Source organism: Marmota monax, unplaced genomic scaffold (assembly GCF_021218885.2).
Source record: "Marmota monax isolate L192 unplaced genomic scaffold, Marmota_monax_Labrador192_F-V1.1 WCK01_AAM20220418_F8-fsc00075, whole genome shotgun sequence".
Lineage (NCBI taxonomy): Eukaryota > Metazoa > Chordata > Mammalia > Rodentia > Sciuridae > Marmota > Marmota monax.
The window spans coordinates 1,642,860-1,666,228 of record NW_026694772.1 but is presented as its reverse complement, the minus strand read 5'-3'; the positions used below and the strand labels follow the sequence as shown (position 1 = coordinate 1,666,228).

General features: G+C 32.4%; 1 protein-coding gene across 11 annotated transcripts in view; it reads right to left on the bottom strand.

Moving 5' to 3' along the window:
- Dmd (dystrophin) overlaps positions 1–23,369 on the bottom strand; it is a 2,205,817-nt gene that overhangs the window by 751,809 nt on the left and 1,430,639 nt on the right. For all 11 annotated transcript variants that reach the window (XM_058572890.1, XM_046425263.2, XM_046425265.2 and 8 more), the window contains one exon: positions 14,684–14,848. In XM_058572890.1, the coding sequence (XP_058428873.1) occupies positions 14,684–14,848 (165 nt within the window). The remainder of the gene's footprint in view (positions 1–14,683; positions 14,849–23,369) is intronic.

The following is a 23,369-nucleotide window of genomic DNA, read 5'->3' as shown; positions in this document are numbered from 1 at the left end:
AGAAATAAATTTAAAACCTTCCAAATGGTTATTTCAGAGATGGCTAGAAAATGAAATGCAGGGAAAAGTCATAAGCCTACCTTAGGTAATGAATTTTGCAAGAATGGGAGTCAGTTGACATATGCCCTTTGAAAAAACAAACTGGGTTCTACGTATTATACAGTGTTAAGTAGAAAAGAAAAAAAAAGCAAATATTTACATACCAGTTGTCAATTTAAAAAATCTGTAATTCTTCTATGATTTGTCATCACATAGAATTCCCATCCAGGATTGTTTACTAAAAAGGGCAAAGAGCATTCCTGTGCAATTTAAAGACTAGTTTTGATATTTTCAGGTTACAACCTTAAAACTAGAATCTATTTGTCATAGCAAATATTCATTAAAATCTTTGTTGTAGAAAGTCACGTTTTTACTTCAAGTTTGTAAACTATATTTTTCACAGGAAGAAAGAGACCAATAACCCACTAGAGAAAATTGGTAAAGTATGTAGCAAATAGCACACAAAGGAAAATAAAGATGATTTTGAAACACATGAAAAAAAATCACCTTCATTCAAAAGAAGAATCTAAAATGGCAATGACATATCATTTTTCTTTGTGTAGAAAATTGAAAAGGTTGATGACACATTGAGTGGGCAATGATACAGGTGGTAGATAACAAATTATTTATATTGCTGAGAATTCTCTATGAAGAGAAATTTGGCATTTTTACTAAAATGGCAAATGCCCTGTTGATCAATCATTCTACTTCTAGGAACTTATCCTATAGATATACTTATAATGTGTGAGATGTCATGTGTACAATGTTATACATTGTTCTGCTGCGGTAATAGCAGAAATTGAAAACAAATAAAATGTTTCTTAATTAGAATATTGTTAAAGATTTAGGTATATCCTTAGAATAGTATGAAACTGTAAAAAAAGAGAATGCTTTTTAGGAAAATAATTGTTAGTATACATCCTTATGAGAAAATAAGCAGAATACGGAAACACTTTATAGTTCTAATCTCAATCTCTCTCTCTCTTTCTCTCTCTCTCTCTCTCTCTCTCTCTCTCTCTCTCTCTCTCTCTCCCCCCCCCCACCCTCCCTCTCTTTCTCTCTGTCCTTGGAAGACTATCCAGGAAACTGAAACCTTGGAAGTCTATGGGGAGAGAAATTGGGTGACTGATAGAAAGTAAAGCAAATGATAATCAGTCCATGCCCTTTAATGCCATGAATTTTGAATTAGAAAAAAAGTATTATCTATTCAATCAATAAATGAAATTATTTATACTTTTAAAAAATATTTGTTATAGAGGGATGAATTTACTATTAATTTTGTAATAATTAATTCAATATGGCCTCATTGATAGTGTACTAATTAATTCATTTTGTATAAGTCTGTGGAGAATATTTTAAAATTAGAAATAAGACTGAAATGAAATAAAAATACAAATGAAAACAAAAGTTCCACAAAACAATACCTAACAACACATTCAACATGATGTAATAATTTGTATTATATTTTACCAGCAATAATTTGAAAAGCAGTTTTTAAAATGATGCCTTCATTTGCAGTAATTACTGTATTTTTACTGAATTTGGAGTAATATAGAAACATGTTGCTCCTATACTATATCAGGAACCTCCTGTCTACTCTCCTTGGTTTTAGTCCTGTATTCCTCAAATCTGAGAGTTTGCCGGGTACCTTTCATTAATGGCCTCTACTTCTTTCAAAGATAATGTCTAAGCTCCATAAAGTGGTGTCCAAGCCTTCCCTAATTTGGACTACACTTTAACATCACTAAATTCGTATTTGTTCCTATACTTCATTCTCCTGACCACCTCCATATCTCTGTTCTTATTGATGCTCATCTTTCAATTCCTGCAGATGTCATATCCTTTGGTACACTGTCGCTAAACTCAAACATCTCAAACTTCAGCAAGTAAAAATTTATGGAGGGCTTGTTAGCACATAGATTCCTGGGCTTTGCTTCCATTTGTTTTCATTCAGGAGGTCTATGGAAAGGCACAAAACTTTCTATTTCTAACATCGTTCTAGGTGATGCTGATGCCATTGGTCCAGGAACTATACTTTAGTAGCCATGATCTAGTAGCTGGATAGGTTGTGAATTATTTTTTTGGCTATCATAGAACCCTTTAAGTGAACTCACTAGATGCACTGCAAGTACATCTGCACTGAATGCATTTAGTACACTGAGCATATTTATGCACCAATTCAATACTAAGATATTGAAAGTGAGGGTTACCTTAACATAGTAGGACATTGTAGTTAGTAAGTAGTTTCCTAGTTGCATAGAAATTGTATTATTTTACCTAGAGTAGCTGATCAGAATATATACAAATAAATTTAATGTACATTTCTACATACACTTTGATAAAATCTCCATGTACACTTATTGACAAAATAAAACAACATGAACTAGGTTGAAATAAGCAGGGTTTAATAACTAATTAAACAATTGCAGCCAATGCAAATTGATGTGAAAGTAAAGGTAGGCTCCCTTTCATGTGCTAGAGTGCTCTGTCTTAAGATTCAGTCTATTTTCAGATTTTTGCACAACCCAGATTAAGTTATAGCAGGTGGACATAACAAATCTGAAGTTGAAGGAAACATTATGATACTGCAGTAAATGGTATGATAGATTTAGGACCCCCAAATTACTGCCTCTTCATCCCTAATATTAATTGGATTGATGGTTTGAAAAACTTATTAAGCTTCAGTCAAGTATTTTGGGGTCAAGAACATGTTTTCTTTCTTGGGTCTATAGATCGAGGGGTATAGCAGTAGGAGGCAAATGATCATAATTGGGGAAGGGGAGGCAGTGAATATGACATTATGTTCTCTGAAAGACTAATTGGACTCACTAAAAGTGAACCATAAACCAGGCTTAGGGCAGCAAGGCTTGTTCCTGATGTACTAGTGGTGGTGGGTTTCTTATGTGTTGTCTGTCTTGGTTAGGACTGGATCATAAAATGGGATATAGCAGATCTCAGTGAATAAACCTGAAAAAGTCTTGGGAAGGAATTGACAGCCCTACATCTAATTCATAAAAACAGATGGCACAGGGCAGGATGGGGGTAAATATCATCTTGAAGGAGAAAATGTGAAGAAGAACTAGGGTGTTAGACATTAGGAAATTCAGTGTGAATCAATAATGTAATGTAGCTATTGCTAAAGTGAATAACTGCATAATGGTTAAAGGTATGAACTCTACTGAGATAAACTTGATGATCCTTTAGCAGCTTAACAAGTGTCTCACCAAAAGCTAAATTGTTCCTTTCCTTCCTATAGACTCCCTGCCCATCGTTCCTAGGATGCCAATCTTCAGACTGGAGTAAGCCTCTAGAGGTACATTCAGATTTTCCCAGGGATATGTGGGCAGAGATGGCGTTAATGGAGTCAGTTTTCAGATTCTAAGCCTTTACAAGGGATTTGACTGGGTTTATCCCTGTGGTAAACAAATCATTGCAATTTTCTTTTCCTCTTTTTGGTTAATGGTAGTCCTTCTTCTACTTTACAAAATAAAAGTACACCTCTCTGACCTATTCCAGTGGTCATTGCATCCAAGATTCATTTATACTAAGTAAAACAACAACTCAAAATACTGGTGACAAAAATTCACTTTTAGTCAAGGGATCATCAAACACTCACCTGTCTATATCATTTATATATTCATTTTCAATGAAAATACACTGAACATGTTTAATAATTACTTATCAAAAGCTAAATATATATTTAGGTTTAACAAATATACTAGGTATAGTAATTGTAGATATAACTCAGTAGAAAAGATTTTTTAAAAACATGTACAATCTTAAAGTCACAGGATATTGTTTTGGAAAATTGAATTTAAGTCCACATAGATACATACTTGTCATATAGAAGGATGACAGAGTTGTTGATAAGAGTTTATAACATAAATGTATATTGAATTAGGATACCATTCTTTGGAGAAATAGAATGGAAATATAATTTAAAGATAAAAAGGCATAAAACTTCTTTTTATTAAAGATAAGTTTATTAGTACATTTTTAAGTGGATGATGATAGATATTATATTGGTATGATATTTGGATTCCACTGGATACATTAAAAAGAGTAACACTTTTTAAATGTCAATATTCACTATATTACAGGGCGGTAAAGAAATTATCACCTTTAAAATGTGTAAGGCGATATTCAGTTTTCTAAACTATTTTTAGAATTTTATAAACAGAATGATCTGAGTACCACTATAATAGAAATACTTTTGGAGTCCTCTTCCTTGGCTTTCCTTCCCCTCCCCCATGATGAAGGGAACAGTAGAAATTATAATAGTTTTCTCTTGGTCAACAAAGCGTTATCCTATTTGAAAGATATATTCTAGAAATTCTCAATTCAAGAAGCTCTTTTCAAGATCATCATCTTTTCCCTATATGGGCAAATTGGGTTGGTGAGTCATGAAAAATGTCATTACCATAAGTTTCCTGGAGTGGTTTTCTGTTAGCAATTGTTGCTTCCTTTTGAAAGTGAGGGTATTTTGTGAGCTTAATAATTTTTCTCCTTAGGGACTGTTGCCCAAAGTCTCCTATGATGGGAAGGCTCATTCATCGTTTTTTCTATGTTTTAGGAAATGTGTTTCCATCTTAGTTTTGTTTTGATTCAAAAGAATTCCAATAAAATTGATTAATTTTTTATTTTAATGAATAAGAAAGTCAAGTTAAAATGGGCAAGTGAGTTAAAAATAATATCATAAGTCAACTAAGTGTCAGAGTTGGGATTCATTTTTTTTTGTTTCTTTCCTTATTATTATACTTCCTCAACTCAGTAATGATTTTGGGGGCAGATGGAAAGTAATAGAAAGGTTAGCAAGTAAAATACTTTGGTATTCAGCATTTATACAGAACAGCAGATATCTAAATCCACTGAAATATGGAATTATCCACAAACTTCTACAATCTTTAAGTTTTTTAAGGGTCAGAATTATGCTCTTGCCCTCAATTTAAATCAGGTTGAAAAATTTAATGTTCAATAAATCTTTGTGTAGGTGCTTCCTAAATAAGAATAATTTGCCAGCAACTTTAACCCATTACTTTTCAGGATAAATACCACTGGCATATTTTAATACCCAGTAGAAAACACTGGACATTTTTTTCTAGGAAAGAAGATTAGATATGGAAAGATAATGTTTTCTTTCTGTTCCTCACCTTATTAACATCACTCCTTAAAAAGTAAAAACTAGGAAAGTTATGTCTGATTAATTCTACTCTTTCCTATTCCTATCCCCCCATTCCATCCTCTCATTCCCCTTTGTCTAATCCACTGAACTTCTATTTTCCCTCTACCCTTGTTGTGTGTTAGTATCCACATATCAGAGAGAACATTTGACATTTGGGTTTTGGGGATCAGTTTATTTCACTTAGCATGATAATCTCCAGATCAATCCATTTACCAAAAAAAGTCATAAAGTTATTCTTTTTTATGGCTGAGTAATATTCAATGGTGTATAACTCTCCTATGTTCATGTATGGATACACCATAGTGAAACTCGACATCATCTACAACCACAAGAATGGAATCCTAATTAAAATAAGTTATACTCTATGTATATATGTCAAAAATACACTTTACTATTATGTACATCTAAAATGAACAAATAAAAAAGTAAAAACTAAATAAAATCAAATAATCTACTCAGTTTAACTAGAAATACTATACATCTATTTAAAAAGGAGAAACTACTTGTGAATTCTTTCATTCCAAAGTTAATTCAATGACATTAACCTCTAAAAAAGTCAGTTTTGTGAATGCTGTCCACACTTCTGACTCATTGGGGGATCTGTCAGTGAATTTCAAGTACTTATCCAGTGCTCTTTTTTTTATTGAATTCAAGTGTACTTTATCACTAAGCTAACTCCCAGTCCTTTTTATATTTTTCTTTTTGAGATGGGGGTCACTAAGTTGCCTCAGCCTCCCAAGTTGCTGGATTTATAGGCATGTGCTACCACAGTTGACATCCAGTACTCTTGATCAATACTTCCTTGCTTCCATGATTCCATGACAAAGACAGATTTTTATTCTGAAAATTCTGAGTATACTCTTGTACCAGATTTTTTTTGAAAGATACCATTGGTTTAGAAGATGAAAAATTTTCATTGAGATCCCATTTGGTTGAACTTCAGTTCTTTGTTATTTATAGACTTCTTTTCTGTAGAGATCTTGTTTGTACAGGTCTTTCTTGGATTTCCTTTCTTTGTTTTTTTTTTTTTTTTTTTTTTTTTTTTTTGCTGTCTTACTTCCCAGTGTAAAATTTTCAGTCTTTTGATTCTACTCCTCTAAAGAGTCTTGCCAATTATACGCTATATCACTAAAGCACTAACTCTGCTTTCTTCATTGTTGGCATAATTTTACTAAAGATAATTTGATATTGAATGACCTCTTTAGAAAACATAAGATCTACTTAAAGTGGCCCATCTAAGACCTTACCCTTTTCATGTCCTCTACTCTTCCTGCTTCTTTTTACCACCATTGATTTTACTCCTGTGAGCTCCTTTGAATTTTCCCATGTGTCCCCCTTTGAGCCATTGTATCCTCTGTATTCCTCTGCCCATCCTTGCCAGACCTTTCTCTACCAGTCTGTTAACTACCTATGGTCTCTCAAGATTTCAGATCTTTGCCCTCATACGGGACTCTGGAGGAACTGGAACACCAATAGTAACTACAGAGCCTGGAAATGCCAAATGGAAATGAAAAGGATGTTTTTATCCATTCAGGTGGGCTTTTGCAACACCTAGGTGGCTGCTACACATTTCCTCATTCACTCATCCAAATCTTAACTCACAACCTCCATACAATTACATACCAAGGTTAAAAAAAGTTTCCAAGGTATTCTTAACAAATATTGTTATTTATTGAGCAGGTGACATCAACTTGTATTTATAAACTTTGCTAGTCTGTTACAAAATGCTGATATATGAGAGACAGTTCATCATTATTCACTTGTTAGTTTTCTCAGGAGAATATGAGTCATTAATGGTTAAAAATATAATTAATGTGTGTAAATTAAAGTCCTAGAAACAAAAAGGGCAAAGGAATACAAATTTGTATACATAATATGCATACTTATAGGTTATGATTTTATTAAGGAAAAAGAGAGTGATTTTGTTCTAAAGTAAAATGACAGTTTATTTCAGAATGAGAGAAATCTGAATGAATATAAGCAGTAGTAGAAGATTTGTGGTATAGGAATCTTGTGTCACATAATCAATACTTGCTATAGAATTAATTACAAGCTTTCTTAAAATCAGCTTTAGTATCGACAGTATAATGATGAAAAATGAACTAAGTTTTCTTGTTATAATGATAAATTTTCTTGGATTATTGGCCTGTTCTATTTTAACAGAAATTGTATGTATTTAAGGTGTACAACATCATGTTTAGGTACACATATAAAAATTATTACTGTAGTCAAGTTAATTAGCATAGCTATCTCCTCTCTTGGTCTGTTTTTAATAAGAGATTATAAAATGTTTATATTTGTTTATCTTTTGCATACTATGTCAAAGAAACAAAGAGTTTGTGTCTTACCATAATAACTTACATTGTTTTATGTTGACCTCGTTACATACCTTGGTTATTGAAGAATACAGAGGTTTTTTATTTTTTTCACTTTTGTAAGAGCTAAAGTCTTTTAAGGTAATGTTACCTCCTGTATTTATTTTTGTAATCTGCCGCAAACTTCCAGCTGGAAGTTTGCTGGCAGCTGGAAGTTTGCTGGGGCCCCTTCGGCTGTGGCTCTCAACAGTAATCTTTCATTGTTATTTTGTTTAAATAGGTATTTGTGCATAATTTCACTGTGACCTATGATCATAGCCAAGTAGTCAAACCTTTTAACATTTTTTTTTACAACTTGTGATATTTTACTTTCCCAAAGTCAAATTCTAAAAGCAATCTTAATAAACTGACTTGAAAAATAAGTTTACTTGATATATTGAATTGCATGAAAAGCATTATCAGAGCTATGGTTTAAATGTACTCCCAGAGTTCCTGTGTTGAAAATTTAATCCCCAATGCAACAGTGTGAAAAGGTAGGACATTTAAGAGGTGATTAAGTAATAAGGGCTCTGCCCTTAAAAACAGATTAATGTCATTATTGTGGGAGGGAATTAGTTATCTTGAGAGTAGGCTTGTTATAATAGTGACCCCCCTCACCATCTGATGCAATCCATCAAGTTATTACATAGTAAGAATGTCCTTGACAGATGCTGGTACTATTTTCCTGGACTTTCCAACCTCCAGAACCATAAACCAAATAAATATCTGTTATTTATAAATTATGCAGTCTCAGGTATTCTGTTATAGCAACAGAAAGCAGACTAAGATGGCCAAATAAGTAGATTATATTTTTGTAAAGAGAATGAACAATTTATATTTTTATCCCTATTTGATTCTTTTAAAATTCTGAGACTCTGAGTATTCTTATTTTAATAGCAATATAATTATTTGCATAGGTTCAGTAAACATTTGTCCTCCTTTTAACAGCACATAATTGAGAAAATTTATAATAAGACAAATATTTTGACCAGAACATCATATTTAAGAATAACATGCATAGAATAAGATATGAATAGATAGTTTTAAGGAACTTTAGTTGACTTTTTAGAGCCATTGCCTACAAACCCTTTGTAAATGCTTATGAAGAACCTGGCTTACAAAATTCTGAGTCATGTAGATGAATAAGAAATTTCCCTCTCTGGCAAGCCAGAAACTTTAGGCTACTTGGGGGGAACAGGAGAAAGAAATAATTAGCCATATCTGTAGGTATGGCAGGTATAATGTGATGGAAAGATTTTGGCTTGACTTCCTGAATTTGAGAAGTTTTAAAAGTATCTGAAATGCCATTTTCAAAATTGAGACATATTGACAGCCAAAAGTTCTATATATTTAATGCATACAACTTAGTGTATTTAGAAGTTAAGTATTTACTATCACCATAATTTACACCATAAACCCACTTGTTACCCCCAAAAGGTTCCTTCCAGGTCATGTACTACCTGTCCTCCTATTTTACAATGAGAAAATTTAACATAAGATCTGCCTGCTTAGCAAATTTCTAAGTATAAAATACAGTATTATTAACTGTATGCATTATTCTATAAAGTAAATATCTAGGACTTCTTCATCTTGAAATTCTTCATGAAAATTTTAGTGAAGAAAACTTTAAAAGGCCTATGGGGTAAATGACCATTCTTGTTTTATCCATATAAAAAAAGAGATCAGTCTCATTTTGTAAGTAAGAGTACTCTTACTCTGATTACCTTTGATCCAAAGGCTGGTGATGGCAGGGATAAATTTGAAATTTCAACAAAAACTACAACATGCATTTGTGGGTTATTAGATTTCCATTGTACACATTATCTTTGAGTTATTTTGTATTTCCTTATAAGATGCATAGCTTTGTTTCCTTATTTGTAAATTGGACTAGATTCTGCTTTCTTATACATTATGCCACTCTTTACCAATTTTCAATTCTTTTGCTTTCCTTCAATATCTGGCTATAACACTCTAAATTATTCTTCCAAATTTTCCACCCACCCTCCTGACTTGCCATCACTGGGAACTAAAACCTGACTTTCTGGATCCTTATTGAAATTCCTAGTTATTTGCTTGTTGTTGCCCTTTCATTTCAGTATCTAAAGAAGCCCTGGAAGCTAAAGTTGATTGACTTGATGTAAACTGCACAGGAATCATCACTGTAGCAAATTAATTATCTATAGACAACTTTTGTGCCTGCAGCTTCTAATATGTAGACTACTCAGGAAGTTCATCAAACTCCCAGATCTTCCATGCTTTACTTCATGAGACATAATCCCAATGAAGACTTTCTACTGCCTACACCACTGCTGAAAGCATTTAAACTGAAAACCAAGAGAGCCATAAGATTGCCTATGTCATCTTCACTCCACCATCTAAGGACATTTCTAGCCCAGCATCAAAAAATCTTTTTTTCCTGTTCTTTTTAGATATATATGACAGTAGAATATATTTTGACACATTATACATACATGGAGTATAACATTCTAAGTAGGATCCCATTCTTGTGATTATACATGATGTGGAGTGTCACTGGTAGTGTATTCATATTTCCTTCTTACTTTCATAAAGTCCCCCTTAGGAAATAGCTGATTATTCATACCATCAAGTAAATGTTTTCTGCTATTGTGTATCAGAATTGGATCAACTAGTCCTTCAACAACAGAAAGCTGCTGAAATGATTACATTAGCCAGTTTTCCTAAGTTGTTCAGTGGGCAATCTGGCTTCTGTAGAACAAAAGGGGGAACTGACAAAGAGCTTTATCATTTTCCTCAGCATGACTAAACTTAAGATAGGCTCTTCCTGCCCTTTTCCTAGAGAAATTACTTTAGAAACTCTTCTATTATACACTCTTTCTCTACTTTTTGCTTGCTTTATACTCTAGGAATATTTTTCTAAAGGACTCAGGAATCATCCTTTTGAAATGCAATAATCAAGGAAGTTAATGCCCCAACCAGACACTCTCTGTAGGTGAGTAAGAATCTAATTTTAATAAGCACTATTGGCAATTACATTGACCAGCCTTTCCACTAACATCCTTCTGTACTTTTCCACTAAATTCATTCAGTACTTAAAAGTCCTCCATTGAACTCAATGTCTCTCCTCTACTGTAAAAGGTTTGAACAGACTTTCTTTCTAGGTAAGGTGTGGTCCAGAGTGTTTTCTTTGACAACACTCACAGCAATGTGGACACATGCAGCAAAGGCTTCTGGTATTCAGTTACTTTGATGGTCATTCATTATAATTTTGTCCTTTGTCTGTGGATTTGACATTATGGGCAATTATATTTCTTACATGGTAAGAAAGAGCGAGCAGAGTAGCATATTGTGTTTATTTATAGTCCACAGAAGGAAAGTCATTTTTGAGGGGAAGAAAAACAACCCCAAAACTTCTCTGTCATGAACATGAAAGTATTTCAGTCAGTGAATCTAACACAAAATTATGCACCCCCACCTCATCCTTTAATAAAAAGTTTGGAAAGCAGTAGTTAGGCAGATTTATGTCAGATAAATAGTATACCTCTAACTCATTATTGAAAGCCTTCATTGAAGATTAAAAACATAAGATCCTTTATAGAAATTCTAAACTGGTCCCTGTGTCTTAGCATTCAATTATCATTTGTGAAATCTGAAATCAACATATTTTATGTCTAAATTGAGAGTACATTTGAAAATCAAAATTCAAAGGCATGCCTTCTAGTGGGCTGACTGATGGGAAAGGGCTGTGATTATGCCTAATTTTCACCCTCTACATCACGATCTCATTGATTATGTCTCTCAGCTTGCTAAGGGTTCTGTGAGGTGATTTTCAAGATGAATATTGCTATTTGCAGGATTTCCTGAATAGGAATATTTCAGGAGTAAATTGCACAAACCAAGCGATGTGCAGTCAATTTTCACTCCAGCATAAACAATGTATTAGAACAGAACCCTTAAGGCTTTTTTATTTGGGTTTCATTACACAGCTAGCTGCATTTCATCAATAAGCATGAAGTAGCAAGCAGGCAAAACTGAGGCTCACAGTGGGTATTACATATTTTTTCTAACAGGTGCTCAGAGTTTGACTCGAGAAAACAAATGACCTGAATGGCAGGGCCTCTAGCCCTTTGCTTCTGAGGTAGCTGTGGCTGCCATAGCCAAACAAAGAAAGTTTCTGTAAATTTAGAAAATGAAACCATGGTCCTCACTGCTTGTACATCTACTTTCTTTATATTAACTCATTCCTAGGATATATTTTAAAGGCAGTTCCTTTATCTGTGCTAAAATATGGTAATGCCTTTAAAACTGTCTAAAAACTTTATTTTTGGTGTTTTGGTGGTTTAAAGTTTAGAAGAGACAAACTCATTTTCCCATGGTTCTTTAATTGAAAAAAAAAAGTTTAATCTCCTTAAGCAGAGGCTGTAAGACTAAAATCCCATATCTTAAAGCAGAATAACTTTGTGTAGTCTTAATAAATCATTTCTTAGACAAGGAGTAGAGTCAGAAGCTGGAAAAAGAGGGATAAATGACTAGGTAAGTTATTAAATTATGCATGTAGGACCACCATTTCCTGATTATAAGTGAGGGGTTTTAGAATTATTGGGAGAAACTCCGAAGTTATCAATATATTATTTCATGGTTTTTTTTTTTTTTTTTTTTTTTTTTTTTTTTTTGCTTAGATAGAGCCACAAGCAGAAATAAAGACTGAAGGAATATTTTTGAAATCATCACTCCAGAGAAGAAAACTCAGAATATGCGCACAGGACTGAAGCCAAGGAGTTTTCTACAAGGGCAGATGCAGCTGCCTCTTTCCTCTGTGATTTGGACCAAGCTGTAGGAGGCAAATATCATGACACTCTGAAAGTACACACAGCAGCAAGAGCAGTGATTTAAGCTTTGATAAAGAAAATTCATTAACACACTTAAGAATTGTCTTCACTTCAAATTTCCAGGACCCATTTGGTGGAAACCTTATGGGCCATGGACAAATGAAGACCCAATGTGGGCTTTCAATATTTGAGAACCATTCTAGGGGAAACACACAAAGACTAAAGTCACGTTACATGAGTCAACAGTCTTTATGTGTGTCAGTGTATTTTGTTATAGTCCCTCTTAAATATATTCTATGAAGGAAGATACCTAGCACCGAGTGTATATTTCATTTTTATAATAAAGTAGCATATTTTATTTTGGGGTCCCGGGGATTGAACTCAGGGGCACTCAACCACTGTGTCACATCCATAGCCCTATTTTTTATTTTATTTAGAGACATGGTCTTATTGAGTTCTTAGCAAGTTGCTTTTGCTGAGGCTGGTTTGAACTCTTGATATTCCTGCCTCAGCCTTCTGAGCTGCTGGGATTACAGGGATGTGCCTGCTACATCCAGCGAAAATAGCAATTTTAACCTAAGCTTATATTTAAAAGCAGAGGAACAGGCATTTACCAGTGAGTTACAAAGTGCTATTTCTGGTAGGAAGGAAAGGGCAGCAATATTAAATCAAGGACTTTTATTGGATATAGAATAACTGGGAATTTGACTGAGGTAATTGTATACATTGGACCAGGTAACTACTTTTCCTTTTTTGGATTTTTTTTGGGGACTACTGGAGTTTTAACCAAGGGGTGCTTAACCACTGAGCCAGCACTTTTTTCTTTCTTTTTTTAAATTTTATTTTGAGACAGTGTCTTGCTGAGTTGCTTAGGGCCTCACTAAGTTGTTGAGGGTGGCTTTGAATTTGTAATCCTCCTGCCTCTCTGGCTGAGATTTCCTAATGGGTAATGAAATATCTATATTGATGATGTAGTTGCACAGGTCAATGGGACATAATTAAATATCTGTAAGGATATTAAGTACTAGCTAAGTTAAAAAACTAAAGAGATCCTAGAACTGATGGCTTCTTTGAACCGATTATGAGCTTTGTATTCATCTAGGCTTGCCCCTTGTGACCATGCATGACTGAAGATCAGGGTGACCAGGGCATCAATAGCCAAGCCTTGATGTAAGATCTCCTCTATACCATTAATGTGCAGGCTATGTTGTTATTTGTCCTGTACATTTTTTTTAAAAAAAAAACTAATTTGTTATTGTTTACAAGCTATTGTTATTCATGAGTTTGACTATGAGACTGAATCCAGGAGTATGCCATATATTGATCAGGCTGAGATTTTCATTAGCAAAATGATGTTTGTAATTTACGTATTGCCATCTGCTCTTGGTGCTGGGTCACCGAGGGTGGGTAATTATTAGAATGGTAAATAGAAGCATAAGGAAGAAGTAAGGCAAAAGGAATGAAGTATACTTTGCGAATATAACTCATTTTAGCTGGATAAAACCTCTCTATCTCTCTCATTCAAGGATATCTTTCCCAAACATTTAGGATAAGAATTTTAGATACAAATCAATTTTAGATAAAGAAATCTACAGATATGTACTAAGGGAAATTGAAGCAGGGGTGAAAAGGAATCATGGTAATGGGTATGATGCAGGCATTCTGGTGACATGAATTTAATGAAGACATTTCTACTGCATATTGGAAGAAACAAAATTATAGCAACAATGATGATAGTGACAATGACTCTTTGCTTGACCAAACTTTGATAAGCCTTCTGAAACTTCTCCCAGGCCTATCTGTTCACTTTTTTCTAAAATCCGGTTTTAACAAAAAACTCTGCTTATTCAGTTTACCAGGAACCTCTCATTCTGTATATTGGATACCCTTAATATCTGGTTACTCTCTGTATGTGATGGGGTTCCTTATGCTCCACCATCACCAAGGTGCTCATTGGTCACCCTGGCCTGACTTTAGCAAGTATCCCATTAGGTTGGTTTAGCCAGAATATCCCCTAATACCAAAGCTATTTTGTTGTCAATTTTATTCACTGATCTTTTTCCTACCTCTGGGCTATCCATCACTTACTTCTCTATATTTAGAGTTGAGACCAATCTCATTCCCCTACTACAAAATCCTATTTCAGTGGTTCCTGTATACATCATGATGTCCTCTTTACCATGCTTTATCAAGTACCATTTATTTTCTTCAATAATGACAATAATGATAATGAATGAGAAAATTAATTCAAAGATATTGCCATTCATTTAGAAAATAATATGTAAATAAAACATCCCTACCTTAATGTCCAATGGTCTTGTTTGAGTTGTTTGGTTATAAATTTCCAACTGATTCCTAATAGGAGACAGCCACAGAAGCAGATGATCCAACTGTTGTTCAAGCTGCCCAAGATCTTTTATATGAGCCTCAAGTTCTCCTTGTTTTTCAGGTAAAGCTCTAGAAACCTAAAAAGAAAAAAAAAATGTTTAGAAAGGTAATCGGTCTTCATGTTATAAACAAAAATGGCAAAAAAATGTTTTCAAACATAATTCAGCCTGAAATGTTATAGAAATATAAGAGGGAATTTTATCATCATGATATTGAATAATTGCATTTATTATATTAACTTATAGTTGTTATGATAGGATTTAATTAGAGTATTAGAAATCATTCATTAATACTACACAATTCTATAAATGCCTTTCTGTAAATTCAAATAACATAACTACACAAATGCATACCTAACTCCAAAAGATGAAAATAAAGAAGTACATTCTTCACATATCAACTCACTTACAAAACATAATAGTGAGCTGTGTATTATATGCCAAGCACAATTCCTTTGCAGTTTTAAAAATGAATAAGCCAGGCCAGGCATGGTGGCACATGCCTGTAATCCCAGTGGCTTAGAAGGCTAAGGCAGGAGGATCACAAGTTCAAAGTGAGCCTCAGCAGTGGTGAGGTGGTAAAAAACTCATTGAGACCCTGTCTATAAATAAAATACAAAATAGACCTGTAATATAGCTCAGTGGTCGACTGCCCCTGAGTTCAATCCCTGGTACCCCCACCAAAAAATGAATAAGCCAAGTTATTCACCATTAGTACTAGATTTATAACATAGGTTTCTTAAATCTCAAATGAGTGATTTGATTTTAAGAACATGAAAAATTTGAAAGCAAACCAAACTAAAATTTTTGTTTGTATAGTAATCATTTCTGCAATTATATTTGTTAATAATTTTCTTTTCACTTAAGAAAAAGTAAAAGGATTAAGGAAATCCTTTATGTACAAGGAAAATTGGTAAGGTAAGAATTTTTGTGAACCACAGTATAATCAAGTAAACTAGAAGCAGATGCTTGGGATAAAAAGTAAAAAATAATATTTGGATTGAGAAGAATTTAACAGAATGATTATAGGCTACTTTTATTGAGGGTTGTGTCTATTACAAGCATTATGCTTGAATGTTTCACATTTATTGCCTTCTTTAACCAGTGACACGCTGATAAAGGTACTATTTAGTCATAGATAATGACATCGGGGTTGAGAAGTGTTAATTAGTTTAGGAGCAGTATGCTATAGCTTTAAATATTGTGGGGACTAGGATTAGGCTGCTTGGATTTAAATCCTTGTTCTAGCTCTGGCCTAATATTTTAGCCAAATATTCTCTAATTCTCAATGCCTCTTTTGTATATTAGGAACAATAATAGTATCTGCTTAGTATTAATCTTAGGACTGAATAAAGTAATCTATGAAAATTGCTTATCCCAATACTCTGCCTAATAGTGAAACACAACAAAGTCATTAAGTGTTAGCAATTGTTGCCCAAGCTCAAGTGCAAATAAAGAACCAGGATTAGCAAGAGTAAAGTGCTTTTTTTTGGAATATCAAGGGTTAAAACCATTATCCAAGAATAAAGAATGCAAACTGGTAATGGCAATTCTTTATGGTATTAATAATATTCTAATAATAGAAAAATATTATGTTGTAATATATATGTTGATATAAATCTATTATATAATATTATGATATGAATAGCAGAGAACATTTTAAAATAAACTGGATAAGTATAATAATATATTGGTGTCTAATTTACTAGATTAATATGCTAATATACTACACAATCCCACATACATTGGAAAAATCATTTATTTAAAAAAATTCACTAGTGAACATTATACACTCTAATAGGATCGCTGAAATGTGGGGTAAAAAAAAAAGATTTAGGGACAAAATAACCAAGCAATTAATTTATAGGTGCAGGAATTTTACACAAAATGTTATTATATATAAATACCATGTACACTGAAATCTAACATGCATATATTTACATATTTTGTGTAAAAGGCATATAGATACATGAACAAGGGGTAACATCCAGGTTAGGCTGAAGCAGGCCAGTCTGGGACTGACCTTAGGCTCCCACAGCATTGTTCCCTTGGAAACACTGATGTTAGAATAAATGGAAAATGTTTTTCACTCCTTTATTGTATGGAACTATACCTGGACTCAGGGAACCATGAATTGGGACATAGGTCTTGAATCTATGTGACTAAAATGGTATAGAAGATTGATGGGAAATAGAAGTGATGATTCCTATTGAAGGTGCCCTGCATACACTTGACTCTCATCCCTGGCAGCCTCTCTGTGTGTGAGGGGGCAAACAAAGTAAACTTCTCAGGGAGCATACAATGTTTGTCCACAAATAATGAATCACAATGATGTGTCTGATTTGCATGACTTGTGTCCTGTTATAAAGCCAAATAGATTAGTAATAGATAAATAGGCCTAGTTATATTTCATGAGTTCAAACCTGTAACTACATCTATGGTGCTAAATTGTGTGTATATGTATGTGTGTTAAAGAGAGAGAGGTTATATGACAATTGTAATGCTATGTCTGTAATATGTAGTCTAATAATGCCCTCAACTTATTTTTCTGGCATTTGAAAGGAGGTAACTAAACCATTTTATTTTTATGGGATCATTTTCTACTCACAAGTAGATGTAAAAAGCATTTTACAGTTTCAACTAACAGCATCTAAGAGCCTCTAGATTTGGAAAGTACTAGAGATAATAGCCATCATATTTTCCTAAAATCTCTAAAACTGAGCTATGAACTTCATTTTTATCTGATTATAAAATCGTTCACATTTCACTTAGGCTTTATATGTAAGTTCAGATATTTGTATGATATTTAACTAACATTGTTGGTTTCTTTCTCATCCTTTCAGTCCCTTTCTCTGTGGTTATAGAGGTAGAATGATTGCTGACATAAAACAGGACAATGAATAAAATTTAATATCAGAATAATGAAATATCAGAATAATGAAATGTTAGCATATACTGAGACTGTTTTCAGTTTAATTATGATGTAGTATTAGGTATATCCCCATAGATCTTATGCTTCCAAGCATCACAACATTTACTTCACATTGTTTAATTTGTTATTTACATGGAGCTCCCTTGCTGAGCTTTTATTTCTGGAAAAGCTACATTCTCACACATGATGAACCTACAATAAATACATTGAATTTAAGGAAATTTCCAAATTCAGGATTATTTTTTTCAATGTAAGAAACAGTAAATGTCTTGATTTGTCAAAATATTAAATATAAGTATAAAAATATAGTTGATAGTTTTAATTAACAGACAAAATATTAGTAAAGTAGACTATATAAAAATCAGAAGCTTCTGTATGACCAAGAAAGCCATAGGTAAAGTTAAAGGACAAATAACAAACTACAAAAAACAATAGTGCGTTATATCTCAAATAAGGTACTAGTTTTCCTAAAACATAAAAGAGCTTCTGCAGCTTAAAAAGATAAAGGTCAGTGACCAAAAAGAAAATTGGACAAAAGATAAGGACAGTTCATGAAAAAAATTATAAATGGATTTAAAAGAAGCTTAGCATTGTTCATAATCAGAGAAATGAAAATTAAAGCTCCATCTATTGCAGTGGCAAACATCCAACTCTGAAAACATGCTATGCTGCCAAGGCTGTGGGAAAATACTCATTCTTCTACATGAATGGTGGGATGTGTATATTGGGGCACCCATTGTGGACAACAGTTTGGAAATGTGTATCAAATGAATGAAAAACATTACCATTGACCCGGGACACTGACTTCTAGGAATTTTTTTGTACATATATTTCAGGAAGTACAATCAATGCTTGGTGAGGAAGAACAGATGGCAACTATGGTAGGAGATTTCTTGCTATACTTAAAAAAATTGAACAACATACAAGTATCACTTTTGCAAAGAAATAAGTTAATATAATCAGGAAATTACTAGTTTTTCTTCTTATGACAAAATATGGGTGATATATCATACTTTCTATATTTTAATAATGAATTGTTATTCATAGGATATAACATTTTCTAAAGTTATCAATCAAAAATATACTGGTTATTTGCCTATGACAAGATCACTTAGTTAATGGTGGCAGTGGGGGAATAAAGACCTTCTAATACATATTTTTCATGTTTTCTCCCCTCTTTGAAACCAGTCTTTACATATTGATGAGTTGTTTTATACTGACCATGGACAAAACTAAAAGATGTGAGTTGTTTTTGATATGGAATAAGTAATTTTTGTATCAGTTTCTATGTATTTTAGAATAATTTAAACTTATGTTTACTACTTTTCATCCTCAACAAAATATATACATAAACACTTGATTCCTTAAATGCACATTTTTTTCCTAATAATCTTTTCAAGTATAGAACCATGCTCTTCATACAACATCTTCCCTATGGTGAAAGAAAACAATTAAACACACTCAGTTCCCTTATGTGTTAATTTAGTATCTAACCAAATCTTGACCTAATTTCACACAACATTAGCTTCCTTGTTCTTTCATTTCTGAATGTTAACTTCAAATGTGTAGACATGTTAATGTTAAGATAAAGAGAGGTGTCCATTTTAGAAATAAACAGGAATTAAATATTATACTTTATATCTTATACAAAAATATTATAGGGAGGTTAAAGTGTTAACTATAAAAGGGTAACAACAGAACTAGAATAAAATATTGGGGTGAAGAAGCCCTTTAGAAATGCATATGAGGGCTGGGGATGTGGCTCAAGTTGTAGCATGCTCGCCTAGCATGTGTGAGGCACTGGGTTTGAATCTCAGCACCACATAAAAAGAAAATTAAGATATTGTGTCCACCTAAAACTAACTAAATAAATAAATAAACATTTTAAGAAATAAAGGCATATGAAAAAAATGATTGAACATGACATTTGTATTGCTCATCTAGAAATCAAAAGCCAATTAACAAAATTAAAACTCATGCCAACTGGTAATATCTGTAACATCTATCAGACAAAAGACAATAGTCTACTATATAAAAAGATCTTTCAAAGAATGAAAAAAGTTGGAGGAAACTACTGGAGAACTTGGACTCAAAGATCCAATATTGTAAAGATATCAGTTCTCTTCAAATAAACTAAAATTCAGTGCAATCCCAATAAAAATGTAGCAGATAGTTTTTACCAGAAACTGACTTGCCAATTCTAACATTTATACAAAAGTGAAAAGGGCCAATAATATCCAAGAAAATCTTAAAGAATAACAAAGTTTAAGACTGTTTTTAACCAGATATCAATGTTTATTACAATTGTGTATGTTGTATTTATGTGAGAACAAAAATCCTATAGTGATTTAGTTTATAATGATGTCACTTTTGTTAAGTGATGAGAGGATGATCTTTTCAATAAATTGTAGTAGATTAATTAGATATTCATTTGAAAAATATTAATCTTGACTTTTACTTTATAACATATGTGCACAAAAAAATCACTTGTAGACCTTTTGTATTTATTTATTTATTTATTTATTGTACTAGGGACTGAACCCAGGGGTACTTAACCACTGAGCCACATCTCCAGAAATTTTTATATTTTATTTAGAGACAGGGTCTCACTAAGTTGCTTAGGGCCTTGTTAAGTTTCTGAGACTGGATTTAAACTTGTGATGCTCCTGTCTCAGCTTCCCAACCTGCCAGGATTACAGGTGTGCACCACTGCACCTGGCCACAGAATGTTTTGGACCTTAATATAAAAGGAAAAACAATATTTTCTTATCATAATATTTTTAGGGTCATTATTTGTTAAATTAAGTTATACAAATCATTAGCCATAAAGAATAAGATAAGTAAATTGAATTTCATTCATAATGAAACACTATTAAGAGCAAAAAGCAAGGCATTAAGTTGGAAGAAGATATTCACAATGCATGCATTTGACAAAAACTTTGTATCTAAATAATTCGTCTAACTGTAAGAAAAAAATGCTTTTTTTTTCTTACAGTTAGATGAATTTTTAAATTCATTTACTTTTTAAATGGGCCAAAGTTTTGCAATAAGATTTCACATAAGAGGATATAAAAATGGCACTAATCATCAGGGGACTGTAAATTAAAACACAATGTGATACCCAATTAACATCCACTAGGGATAGTAAAAGAACAGTAAGAATAAAAAGAATAGTACAAGAAAACAAATAAAACATACATACATAGAACAACTGGAATTCTCACACACTACTGGTGAAGGAGAATTGCATAATCACACTGGAAAACTGTTTTGTGGTTATTCCAGAACCAAACACACATTTATAATGCGGTCATTCAACTCCCAAGTATATTCAAAATGCAGCAAAGGAAACAAATACTGTGGCATATTCATACAATAGAATACTGTACAGAGAAAAAGTAAACAGACTATGGTACATGCGACAGCATAGAATAATCTCACAAAATAATGTTGAACTCTGAAAGTTCAACAGAAGGACATATACTAGATAAGCTTATTGACATTAATTTTAAAGACAGACAAATCTAGATGTTAGAAGTTGGAAGAGGAATTACCTTTGGGAGAGGGTGGTAACTAGAAAGGAGTTTATAACTGAGGGGTTTCTGAGGTCATGTTCTAATTCCTTTAATTTTTAAATTTTTGCTGATATATAAATCATAAAATAATACATATTAAAATATTAAAATATTTTTAAAAATATTTTTTAATTTGTTGATGGACCTTTATTTAATTTATATGTGGGGCTGAGAATCAAACCCAGTGCCTCACACATGCTAGGCAAACACTCTATCACTGAGCCACAACCTCAAACGCCATATTCTAATTCTTGATCTGAGTGATAGTAGCATGGCTATGCAAAATTTACAAAATCCATCAACTTTTACTCTTAAGATTTGAATAATTTTCTGTGCATCTCTTATACTTAACTTTAAAAGATTGCATAAAGTATTTTAGGAATTTAAATGTATTCATTCCCTTCACCTTTAAAATTCCAATTCTGTGAATTTTCCTAAAGGAATATCAAAGATAGAGACATATGATCAGAATGTTCAATTCTATCACTTATATTAGTGAAGAACTGATATAAAAGTCCCATAATTAGAATAATTATATTCACATAATGGAATAATTGTATTCATTTAAATACATATAATGAGAAATATTCTATTACATCAAAAATATTCATGACATATTTATTATTTCAAAATAAGTTATATACCATAAATTACACCTTCCATTTTCTACACAGCTTTTACATATCAACATGTACACATAGCAAAGAACCTGACTTGACATTCCTTAAAGGACATACAAATGACCAACAGATATATATATATATATATATATATATATATATATATATATATATATATATATAATAACAGATATATATATATATAATATATATATAATAACAGATATATATATATATATATAATATGTGTGTGTATGTATATATATATATATATATATATATATACATATATATATAAGAAAACAATTGACAGAGTGAAGATACAACCTAAAAATGGGAGAAAATAATCTGCAAACTATACATGTTGGCTGAGAAACAGAATATATAAGGAACTCAAAAAACTGAATAGCAAAAATACAAATAACCTAATAAAAATGGGCAAGATAGTTAGACATTTCTCTAACAAAAGTTTATAAATAGCCAACAGATACATGAAAATATACTCAACATTACTAAAACAAATGAAAACCACAATGAGATATCATCTCATGCCTGTCAGAATGGCTATTACCTGCACATCCCCCCCAAAAAGAAAAAAAGTGTTAGTGAGGGTGTGGAGAAAAGAAAATTCTACTATACTGTTGTTGAGACTGTAAAATAGTATGATCATTATGGAAAATAGTAGGGAAGTTCCTATTTTTTTAAAAGAACCACTATATGATTCAGCAATCCTACTACTGGTATGTATCCAAAGTAAATTAAATCAATATGTTGAAGAGACATATGTACTCCCATATTTATTCCAGCTCAATCCACAATAGTCAGGAAATGGAAATAACCTAAGAATCTATGAACTGAATTGATAAAGAAAATGTGGTATATGTGCAAAATGGAATACTATTCATCTATAAAAAAAGAGTGAAATCCTGGTCATTTGTGACAACATGGATGAAAGTAGAGAATATTATGTTAAAAGAAATAAGCCAGCCACCCAAAGACAAATACCTCTTGATCTCACTTATATGTGAAATACATGTATATAAGAGAAGTTGATCTTATAAGAGTAAAATAGTAATTACCAGAGACTAGACAGAGTGGGGAATATGGGGAGAGGTTGATCAATGAGAACTAAGTTATAGTTAGGAGTAAGAAATTCTGGTGTGCTATTGCATAGTAATGTTAGTATAGAAAACAATGATATACTGTACCTCTCAAAAAGCCAGAAGAAAGAACTTTGTATGTTTATACCATAAAATGATGATTATTTCAGAAGTATGTTTAACCTAATCTAAACATTACACAAAACATGTGTGAATCAAACATTATACGGTACCCAACTAATACATACTATTTTTATGTTTTTATGTTTCAATAAAATTAATTTTGATTTAATAAAGCATAAGTCTTTTAAAAGTTCTTGTGTTCTCACATATGTCATTTATAGCTTATTTGTGAACATCCAAGTTCACTAG